The sequence below is a fragment of the Talpa europaea genome, assembly GCF_964194135.1.
Source record: "Talpa europaea genome assembly, chromosome: 6".
NCBI classification, from domain to species: domain Eukaryota; kingdom Metazoa; phylum Chordata; class Mammalia; order Eulipotyphla; family Talpidae; genus Talpa; species Talpa europaea.
Genome location: NC_140072.1, coordinates 71433248 through 71445418, shown reverse-complemented (window position 1 = coordinate 71445418; position 12171 = coordinate 71433248). Strand labels below are relative to the sequence as shown.

Below are 12171 nucleotides of genomic sequence, written 5' to 3'. Positions count from 1 at the left end.
TAAGTAAATCAATTAATGTAATACATCATAACAACAAAAGTAAAAATTATATAATATCAATATATAGAAAAAAAGCATTTGATAAGATTCAGCACCCATTAATGACAAAAACTGTAAACAACATCGTAATACAAGGAAATTACCTCAATATAATAAAGGCCATATGTTACAAACCAACAACTTATATACTACTCAATGGTGAAAATCTGAAAGGTTTCCCCATAAAATTCAGAACAAGGCAAGGATGCTCACTGTCACAACTTCTGTTTAACTCAGTACCAGAGGTTTTGGCAGAGCTAATCAGACAAGATACAGGAAATAAATAAAATACAAGAAGGAAAAGAAAAGTGAATACTATTCACAGACAATATATTATATATAGAGGATCCTCAAGACTCCACAAAAAGATTATTAGAAAGAACAAATGAATACAGCAAAGGGTCAGGTTATAAAATCAGCATAAAATATCTAGTCTTTTTATATACAAACAAAAAAACAGCAGCAGAAGAAAGAAAACTCCATTTATAATTGCTTCAGAAAGAATTAAAAACTTGTCTAAAGTATAAGTCTAAATTAAAGACCAGTGCCTCCCCAGTGGCGCAGTGGCTGAGCGCTGGGTTGAGAAGCTGCCTGCAGCCTCTGCAGCTCTGGTTCGATCCCCGGCAGACAGCTGAGGGCCCCACATGGTGCGCAGACCTCTCCTGCGGCCCGTTGTTCCCCTTAGCAGTGTACTTCGTCACTCTGCCTGCTCTGCTCTCCGCTCTGACTCTGGTGAATTCTCTCACCCTCCCACGCTTCTGACTGTACCCAGTGCTTGTATAAATAAACAAATAAATCTTAAAAAAAAAAATTAAAGACCAACGAGAACTACAAGATGTTATTAAAGGACTTAGTGACATAAGGAGATAGAAAAATATACAATGTTCACTGATGGGGAGAAATCAATATTAGTATATTGCTTAAAATGTTAAGCAAATTTAATATTTATCAAGGAAATGAAACAAGAAATATTAAAATTTATACAGAATCATAAAGGGAATCTAACTGCAAAAGCAGTGCTTTGAAAAAAGGGGGGAGATGGAGGTACCACATTACCTGACTTCCAACTTCAGTATAAAACAGTATTGTCCCAAAAATAGATACATGGACTAAAGCAACAGAACTGAACTGAGAAACAAACCCATGTTGTATACCAGCACCTAATCAATGCTAAAGCATCCATAACTCTAAAATGGAGCAAGGACTCTCTCTTTAATAAACGGTGCTGGGAAAAATGGAAAGCCAGATATAAAAAAAGGAAGTTGGATTACTTGATAATACCAATGCACAAAAACCAAGTCCAAATGGATTAAAGATTCAACCGTAAGACCTGCAACAATAAAATATATAGAATACACTGGCTATACGTTCCATGATATCAACAGTAAAATATTTTTGGTGACTCAATCCCCACAGAAAGGAACTAAAAACAAAAATATTGTGTAATGTGTATTACATTAATACACATTAATTGTGTATTACATTGTGTTTTACACAATTGGGATTATCTCAAAATTTAAAAGCTTTTATATAGTGAAAGAATAAACAAGATGATTAAATAGACACCCCACTGAATGGGAGAAAATGTTAATACAAAATATGAGAAGGGATTAACATACAAGATATATAAGGCCCCATACAATTCAACAATAAAAAATCAAATAACCCAACCAGTTAACAAAAGGGCAGCAGATGAACAGAACAAATAATTCAACAAAGAGGATCTCCAGAAGGCCAAAAGACATTAAAAAATGTCATCTGTGGTAAGAGATACAGATCAAAACTACAAAAGAAGTACTACCTCATACCCTTGAAAATAGGACATATTAAAAATACTCCCAACAACCAAGTGTTAGAAACATATACAGATAATGGAACCCTGTTATGCTATTGGTGAGAATGTCAACTGGACCAACCATTAGGGAAAGTGATCTGGATTTACTCTGAAAAACTAAAAATGGAAATATTATTAAGACCCACCTAGAAATCCTACTTTGGGGTCTATATTCACAGAACCAGAAGCCATCAACAGAAAAATCCACATGTTCCACAATGTTTACAGCATTATTTACCATAGCTAGGAAATGGAAGCAGCCTAAATGTAACTCAACAGATGACTGGATGAAGAAGATGCAGTATATACAGCTGTAAGAAAGGATAAAATGCAACCATTTTCAACAAAATGAAAGGAATTTAAGAATTATGTGAAGAAAAATGAGTCACCCAACAACAAATGGATAACATAAAAACAGTTTCTGCTCTCAGCTAACCTGTCTTGCCCCAATCATTCATTACAAGAGGAGGCTTTCGAACTATGTAAAGTACCCTCTTCACCTCTCGGCCATCAATCTGGGCATTAAATTGAGAGATTATGGGTACATTAACTAACTCTTACAAGTATTTATTTCTTTCATTTTAAAATGAGAGTAAGAGTGACTCCATAATGTTTCTATGAGGAATAAGCGAGCATGATGATATCCTAACTCCTCTGCAGGTCATAGAAATGCTTTTATGATTGAACTCTTGCCTTTCCAGGACCTTCCTAGTATGCTCCTTGGTGTTACATGTTAACAGACAAGCTCCTGATGTTCCCTATTGCTGGAATACCTTTTGTGTTAAAATATTCATTTAAGATGCAAAGAAAGAGCATATATTACTTTCTGACGTTTTTCAAAAGAAGCAGTTAGTCTTCTTCCAGTACTGACCACAATGTACATTGTCCACACTTCAAACTACTGCAATAACAGTTTCTTCTGACAGTGATCTCTTTGAAGACATAGCCAATATCTTAATCACCTTTTATTACCAGTACCTAGATACCTGAGCATTCAAACAAAGTTTGCTAAATAAATGAAAAATCCAAAAACTATTATGGAACCATTTATAAATGGAATCGTATCACTGCCTGGGTTAAACAACAGAAAATGAGTTTTGAGAGGGGTAAGAAAGGAGTCATTAGGAAGAGAGTGCTACTTAATTTATTTTTATCAACTCACTATTTAGTTACATTTTCCAATTGATTCTAACACTAAGAAGAATCTGTGTAATTGTGACAACATATGCAAAACCATAGCTACCTATTTTTTCTTCCAGATCTTTTACTGAAGAAGGCTGATGATTTTCTACAGGTGATTTCTCTACGGAATCCTAGATTTCACAGAAAAAACAAAAACACAATCACTTCACTTCCCTTGATGAACTGCCCATCATCTTAAGCATGAGAAAATTATCAAAGAAAAACATACAAAAAAGCAATTTGGTGAAGTCTTTCCCCTCGATCCCCTTGCTAGAGCCTGTAATACTGACCTTTATCATGCATATAGAATTTACCATAAAAAATATACAAGGCCAAAATGAACAAGCTAACATATCAAATAAAAGGGAAAACACTGATTAGTTTCATTCATAATTTTTTATAGAAAATTCTAAAATATTGGATTAAATACTTCCATAGCCTTTTTGCTCAAGTGTCCTCTTTTAAAGGTATATGTATATAAAAGAATGAAATCCAAAATTTTTCATGTTTGGCTGGTGACCAGTTATATAATTTTAGTCAACACATTTAACTCCTAATAATTTAACCCCTATTAATGTAAGATTCCAAAATGATCTAAAATTTAATGATAATATGATAAACAAATGATAATATTATGATAAATAGAACTGTTTAGTGCATTCTCCAGAAATTTTGCATTTGAGATTATACACTAAAAAATTAGTTGATTCCAATGTGCAAAAATGTTTATATATTTTTGACTTTATGACTAAAACTAAAAATTTAAATTCATGAAGTTAAAATTAACAGTACCTTTAATATTAACTCTGCTCTCATATCTTGCAGTTCAGATTCTTTTTGTTCTAGTAATTGCTTTACATTCTCAAATTCTTTTTGAAAAGATTTTTCATTTTCATTACTTATTTCATTTTTGCTACATGATTTTTGTGATAGTTCTTCAACTTGAATTAAAAGATTCTTATTTTCAAGCCTTGTTTTTTCACTAGTATTCTTCATTTCTAGAAGATCAGATTGCAGGGCTTCTTTTTCTGACAGGGTTTCATCTAATTCTTTCCTTAATAGAGCTTTTTCTTGCTCGTAGTTTCTTAGCAAAGACCTAAGTTCCTCACATTGAACTGCATTTTCTTCTTGTAGGCACCTAACATCTTTTTCTAACTCTTGTATCCTTTCATCATATTGAAATGTCAAATTGAGTTTTTCTTCTTGCATTTTAGCTAAGGATTCACCTATAGCTTGTATGACATCTACAACATTTTGTTCTTCATTTTCTTCTGCAACTTTTGACTCCATTTGTTTAAGAAAACCATACAACTGAGTTTTGACAAATAATTTCTGAACTTGTTCATTTTCAAACAATTTGCTTAAATTATCTCGTTCTTCAATGGCTAACTTAAGTTTCTTTTCCAATTCAGAAATTTGTTCCTTAAGCATATCCTCTTCTTTTTGCGACAGGTGAGCTTCTAAATCCCTACTCACTTGGTTCTTTTCTGCATTTAGTCTATTATTTTCCTCATGAAGAGATTTCACTTCAGAGGGCAATGATTCCTGATCTTCAGAGAGAGTTTTCAATTGGCCCATTAGCTTTTCTAGTTTTTGGTAATTTTGATCCTTTTCTTCTAAAGTTTCTTCTAGTCTTCCCTTTAATTCATTTACCTTTTGTTCTAGTTCACAGTTATATTGGGTAGTTTGCTCCACTTTCTCCCTAAGTTCTACAATCAATCTTTCTTCCCTTTCATGTATTTTATGGAGATTATCCATTTCTTCATCAGAACTTTTAATTTTACTTATGAAATCATCTTTTTCTTCAGTAAGAGAACTTATCTTGCCTTCAAGTTCTTGTAATATGGTATCTCTTTGGTTGAGACTAACCAAATACACCTCATTCTTTTCCTGAAGGTCCTTTATGGTATTTTCAAGTTCTGGCACAAATTTTTGTAGCAATAATAATTTTTCATTCTCTCTCTGGAGACAATTCACAGTTTCAGCAAGAGCATCTTTTTCATTAAAAGCAGTTCTGAGCTTTTGCTGAAGTTCATTAACATCAGATGCTTGCTGTTGTTTCATTGATTCCAATTCCTGACTTATTTTTCCAGCGGATTCCCCCAATTCTGCTTGTAATATTTCCATGATCTCTCGTAAACTCTCATAATTTAAAATAGCTTCTTGTTTTTCTTGCTGTAGGCTGTCACATTGCTCCTTAAGACCTTGTATTTCAAACATTAATGCTAATTTTTCTTTTTCTGAACCTGACATAAATGCCTCATTTAGTTCTGATATTTCCTTTTGATGTGCTTCCTTAAGACTTTGTATTTCTTTGTTATGTTGTTCTACTGTATAGCAAAATTGTCTATTTGAATCCTCTAACTCAGATTTTAATTTTTCGATTACACAATTCTGTTCTTCTTTAACTAATAATAATTCATTAATTTTAAATTCCAAGTCTTCCCTTTCATGAAAATACTCATCCTTTATATTGTGGGCATCAATTTCAAGTTTTAATTTAAGATTATTCATGTAAGTTAGCTCATCTTTTAAAATACTATGTTGAGACTCCAGTTCTTTTAAGGTATCTTCTAAGTGTTTGACTTTTTCATTTACTACCTGTTCTGCCAAAGTATTTTCTTGTAAGAGCAAAGAATGCAGCTGATTTTCTTGGTTTGCATTTGAAGCTTGCCCTAAGTTTTCTAATTCGCCACTTTCACATTTCTTTTCACTTGTCTCACATGGTTTAACTAAGTTCTCCTTCAGCTTGTTTACATCATCTACTACTTCATGTTCTTTAGATGATGCTTCAATTTGGCACATCAATTCTTTTACTTCTTCTACGTGTGTAGCTTTCAATTGTAAAAATTCTTCTTGTAAATTATTAATATCTTTTTGGTAATGCTGAGAATTGGCCTTAATGACTTCTTGAAGATAGGTAATTTCTTGCTCCTTTTCAATTATGGTAGTGTCAAACTGCTTTTTCATACATGAAATTTGCTCCTCAAAGGCTGACCTAATTTCCTGATTCTGTTTTTGTAGTTTTTCAATATTATCTTCAGAGTCACTCTGAAATTTAAGTTGTTTGGAAAGCTCTAATTGCTTTTTTGTTTTTTCTTCCAATTCCTTTTGCAAGCTAGCTTTATCTTCACTGTGTCTGAAATGTACTGCCACTAATTCGTTTTTCAAATTTTCCATTTCTTTCACATAATTTCTTTGTGATTGTTCAAACTCCCTGTGCAAATCTTCTATCTTAGTTAGTGAATTCTGTTATAAAAAAGACACAAAAAGTATTTAAGACAAAAGATAAAATTTTTATCTTCTCTCAGGAAAGTATTAGCCACAGACTCACTAGACAGAAAAGGAACTGAATAGAAATGTACTTAGAAAAATATGATAACTGAGATTCCAAGAATTCTGCTTAATTAGCACTACTAACATGTTTTTCCAAGTAATAATTAAAAGCTAAGAAGTTTCTGAGTTTTCTTTCTTTTAAAAAGTAATAAACTTTATAAGTAGTATTAAGTCACAAAGCAGTAATAAATGTCTCTTGAATGAATTAATAAGGAACTTTCTGGAGAAAATTAACCCAATCCCAACAGGCAACTGAATATCTTATAAGTGAACAGATATGGTATTTCCAGAATGTATGAGGATCAATAATCACTTTAAATAAGTTCTTTCTTTCTTTTTTTTTTAAAGATTTATTTATTTATTTATACAAGCACTGGGAACAGTCAGAAGCGCAGGAGGGTGAGAGAATTCACCAGAGCCAGAGCTGGGGAAAGAACAGGCAGACTGACGAAATACACTGCTGAGGGGAGCAGTGGGCACGGTAGGAGAGGTCTGTTGTGCCATGTGGGACCCTCTCCAGCGACCGGGGATCGAACCGGCGCTGCAGAGGCTGCGGGCAGCTTCGCAGCCCAGCGCTCAACTGCTGCGCCACCAGGGGAGGCCCTATATAAGTCCTTTTTAATAAAATATATTTTCCCCCACTTTTATAAAAGAATGGAATTATAGCAATAAAAAGATTAAATAAGTAAACTACAACATGACACCTTGTTTTTCAAATGCTAAAAGCAGATCAGATGCTTTTTAAAGTTTTAGCTCTGAAACACATAACTACATTATAAAAGTTAATAATAAAAAAAACACTAAAAAGTTGCCTTACCTCAACCTCTTGCTTCATCTTAATATTTTCCTTTTTCAGAGAAAGACACTGTTGCTCAGTCTCTGCTTTTTCCAGAAGAATAGCATCTAGACGTTCAGTCAGTGCCTGTTTCGGAACAGGATGATTTGTGTGGTCAAAGTTAAAAATGGTGAACTAACTAACCCAATGCATAATTATTTCCTCACCTTTTCAAATGATGCTAAAGTAAGTATAAAAGTGGAATATGAGCAATTTTAACACATTAAAAAAAAAAACCCTGAAAATGAGTTAAAGGAAAAAGCTATAAGCCAAGGATCTGCACAGGGAAATACACAGAAGAAACTGGCAAATACTCTCTATAAACTACTTAGGAATTGGAAGTACCAGCTATTGCCAAGGGGTATGAGGGATTCAAAAATTGGGGACTGGTGCACAATCTGAGTGAGTGGCTAGAATAATATGTAAGAAATCACCTTACCATGGTCCTCAAACCTGAGAGAGGTTTATTCTTTGCAAAAATTAAATAGGAGAGGGAATAAAACAAATGGAAAAAAAGATCAACAAGCCAAGAGTCAGTTTTCTGATAACAGCTAACAAAATAGGCAATCTCTAGCAAGATAGAAGTAACAAACAAAAGCATGAATTGAAATAGAACATTATCTACATATAAGTTAGAAATTAAGCAATTGAAGAGAATGTTATGCACAAGTACTTAGCAGTGACATTTTAAACTGATATAAAATGGATCAAAATATACAGAAAAATACAGCTGCATTAATTCAAGTAAAAAGGACAATTACTCTGTAACTACTCAAAAGGACAATTACTCTGTAACTACTCAAAAATCAAACTAGGGATGACGGAGGAGCATGGCGGGATTCAGCCACTGGTGTGAATGCTCTGGGGAGGAGGATGGCTAGCCTATGTTTGTGGTACTGCTACTAGCCTTCCTCTTTGGGGTTTCAGACCCAAGGAGGCTCTACAGTCTACACACTGTCAGTGTGTTTCATGAGGTTGGAAGTAATGAGGAAGGTATTGGAGTTGTCCCTTTTGCCAATGCTTTTTCATGATCATTTGGCTTAAAGGAGTTAAATACAGGACACAGGACCAAGATAGCTTCATTAGAAGTTTCCAGATTTGCTTCTGAGAGAATAATCTGAATATTAACCCCGACTGGTACTACATTTAGCAGGTCCCGTGACATGGGGCAAAACCAGAGTAATTCTTGGACATCAGAGACCAGCACAGACCACACCAGAGGGGCACTGAAAATATTCATGTTTCATTAAACAAGAGGCAGGTGGATGCTTGGAAGCTGTGGTCTGGGGCAGGAGGCAGTCACACAAACCACAGTGCTATTTGGCCAAGAGACCTAGGGAAGGGAGACCTAAATGATGTGTAGGCAAATACACTTGACTGAAGGAAGGTATCTGTAGAGTAACTGGGGTGCTTCAGTAGGCCAGGACCCAGTGAAAAGACAAGAACAATGAACTGGGATGTGTTCTCTCCCCCTCACCACTTGGGGCTAGTACAGATTTTGTGAAGCACACAGAAAGTGCATACAGACTCAGGTCTGGAACCCTGAAGGGAGGGATACTGAGAGTGCCACAAATACAACCAAGTCCCCCACCACTCACCAGACTGGACCCCTCCAGGCCCATCCCCCTAACACTCCCTAACCATACTCAGGAGCTGCAAGATTAGAAATCTGAACTTATGGACACCTGGAAAGGCCAAACATCTAAAGTCATATAAAGGTGGGAAAAAAACAAACCCATAAAAACCCTCTACAATGCTACCTGCTGGAAAAGCAGAAGAAATCTTTAAGTTCCTACTGCAGATATGCAAATGAAAATATAGGGAAGTCTACAGCAGCAAAATAGGCAAATGGAAAAATACAACCCATGGCACCTAGAGACCTCAAAAGACTATGTAAACACAAGGAGAGAACAACACTTCAGAATCCAACCACAAAAGACATGGATATTATCTTCCTATCAGGTACAATGTTCAAAATTGCCATGATAAAGAAATTCAAAGAATTGGAAGGAAACTCATAAAAATGAATTACCTGAGAAATTAATGAAAAGAAAATAGAAGTTGAAGCTTTAAAAATAACAACAGACATGCAGGATGTAAAAAGATCAAAAGATAAACAATTCTGGAGAAAGTGATGGTAGCAGAATAAAAGAAGATAAGAACAGTGATCTTGAAGATGGTAATGTACAAAGTACTCAGATGGCAGTAACAAAAGGACTATGAAGGGAAAAATTAAAGAAACAATTCAAGAATTATGTGATTCCATTAGGAAATTAAACAATATAAGAGTAATGGGTATTCCAAGGGGAAAAGAAGGAAATACAGAACTAATTCAAAGAAATAATAGATAATAGAATAATAGAAATAGAAGTTTCCAAACATGGGGAAAGAACTAAATATACAAGTGTGTGAAGATAAAAGAGTACGTGCAGGGCCTCCCCGGTGGCGCAGCGGTTGAGCGCTGGGTTGTGAAGCTCCCTGCGGCCTCTGCAGCGCCGGTTCGATCCCCAGCTGCTCCCCGGCCACCGGAGGAGGGTCCCACATGGCATGCAGACCTCTCCTGCTGCCCGCTGCTCCCCTCAGCAGTGTACTTCGGTCCTTCTGCCTGCTCTGCTCCCCACTCTGGCTCTTGTGAATTCTCTCACCCTCCCGTGCTTCTGACTGTACCCAGTGCATGTATAAACAAACAAACAAATAAACAAATAAATAAATAAATAAAATACGTGCCTCTTTAAAAAAAAAAAATTAAAAAAAAAAGAGAGTATGTGCATATCAACGCTAAGAGTTTAGACAAAGGAAGAATATTGAAATTAGCTAGGGGAAAAATGCAGATAATCAATAAAGGTAGTCCCATCAGGCTTTCAATAGACTTCTTTGAGAAAACCCTACAAGCCAGGAGAGAACAGAATGACATACTGAAAGATAAAAACTGTTAGCCAAGAATATACCATATATTTGAGAGACAATCCTTCAGATACCAGAGAAAAATAAAGGCCCCCCTGAGACAAACAGAAGTTGAAGGAGTTTGCAAACACTGCATTACCCTCTGAGAAATTCTGAAAGCTTTTCTATCTAAAGCAAAAAATATGCCACAAAAATCTGAACAAGGAAATAGAACCAGAAAACTAAGGACAAAAATCACAGTAGCAAAATATGATTAATCACCTGAAATGTAAATGGACTAAACTTGCCAATCAAAAGGCAGAGTGGTTGGTCAGATCAGAAAACAAAACCCAACTTTTTGCTGTCTCCATGAGACCCATATGTGAACACCAAAGAAAAACATAAGCTCAAAATAAGTGATTAGAAAACAATCTCAGATTAAAGACTTGAATGTAAGACCTAAAACCACAAAATATAAAGAACGATAAAATAGGAGAAAACACAGGCAAAACACTCCACCAAATCGGTCTTAGTGATATATTTGGGGACTCAACTCCTATGCCAAAGGAAATAAAAGCAAAAGTAAACAAGTGGAACTGTACCAAACTAAAATGCTTTTCACAGCTAAAGAAAATGTCATTAAAACAAAAAGCACCCTACTGAATGGTATAAAATACTTGCACATCATACATCTGACAAGGGGCTATAAGATCGACAAAGAATTCTTACAATTCAACAACAAAAAACCCAATCAATCAGAAAATGGGTGGAAGAGCTAGACAGATATTTCTTGAAGGACAACATAAATGGTAAACAGGCACATAAAAAAATGTATCACTTATCAGAGAAGTACAAATGAAAAGCACAACAAGATACCATCTCATACCTATGAGGATGGTCCAAACCAAAAAAGACCTAGTTAGCAAAGGTGTGGAAAAAAGCTCTCTGACTGCATTGGTGTCCCAGCATTGGTGTTAATGTAGAATGGTCCAATCCCTATGGCAAGCTGCATGTGGGATTCTCAAACATAAAAACAGATCTACCATATTGCACTCCTAGGTAAGAATGCAGAAACACTAACTCAAAGAGACACACGTACTCACATATCCACTGAAGCACATTTAATAGCAACATTATTCTGGTCATAAACTGAGTCCCCAAACATGTCAAGGACTATGTGAAGGACTATAATCACCTATGTTTTCTTCTAAGTATTTTACTTGACATCCAAGTTTTTAAGCCATTTTAAATTAATTTTTGTGCCTGTTGTAAAATAGTGGCACAATTCACTCTACAGTCTGTGGTTGTCCAGTTTTCCTGATACTATTTATGGAAGAGAGATTCCTTACTCTGTTGTGTGCTCTTAGCTCCTTTGTTTTAAGTAGGAATTTCATAAGATCCAATTATCTCACTTCTGGGTATTCACCCAAAACCATTATTTGAAGGGATATGCATGCCTGTGTTTACTGCAGCAAATATTTATATACTATTTATAATAACTGGGAACTACTTAGGTGCCCATCAATTGACAAATTGACTCAGAAGTGATATACACACAATGAAATACTGTTCAGCTATTGAAAAAAGATTAAATACTGTCATTTCCAGCAACAGAGATGGTATTATGTGTAGTGAAACAAGCCAGAGCACAACACTAAATGCTTTCACTCATATGTAGTATAAAGAAAACAAACATGAACTAAATTTAAAAAAACAAAAAAATTGGGGATATTAAAAAAAAAATCAAACTTGGGACTTAAAAATTGTCCACCAAAGAAATTGCAAGTTTTATAGTTGATTGCCTATCAAATTTGCAAGGAACAGATTATCCCAGTTACAGATGAGCCTGTACAAGACAAATAAAAAAAGCATGAATTTCTAAGTTACTCTATAAAACTGGCATAACCTGACCCAAAGTTATGCAGACAGGAAATTCAGACTCATTTAACCATGAATTCAGATAAAGTTAATTCTAAATGTTAAAATCTCAAATAAACATCAGTTTACAATCATACCAGAAATGACTACCTCTGAACTTATGTGAAATACTCTGCTGCTCAAG

At 35.0% G+C, this 12171-nt stretch overlaps 1 protein-coding gene across 2 annotated transcripts in view; it reads right to left on the bottom strand.

Annotated features, from left to right (window-relative positions):
- The window catches only part of GCC2 (GRIP and coiled-coil domain containing 2), a 52968-nt gene extending 45676 nt beyond the window's left edge, over positions 1-7292 (bottom strand). The window contains exons 1-3 of one of the 2 annotated variants that reach the window (XM_084235683.1): positions 7209-7292; positions 3848-6304; positions 3117-3186 (exon numbers count right to left, since the gene is read on the bottom strand). In XM_084235683.1, the coding sequence (XP_084091809.1) occupies positions 3117-3186; positions 3848-6304; positions 7209-7226 (2545 nt within the window). In that variant the 5' untranslated portion in view covers positions 7227-7292. The remainder of the gene's footprint in view (positions 1-3116; positions 3187-3847; positions 6305-7208) is intronic. The other variant, XM_084235682.1, reaches the window with a different exon arrangement.
- Positions 7293-12171: the final 4879 nt, after the last annotated feature.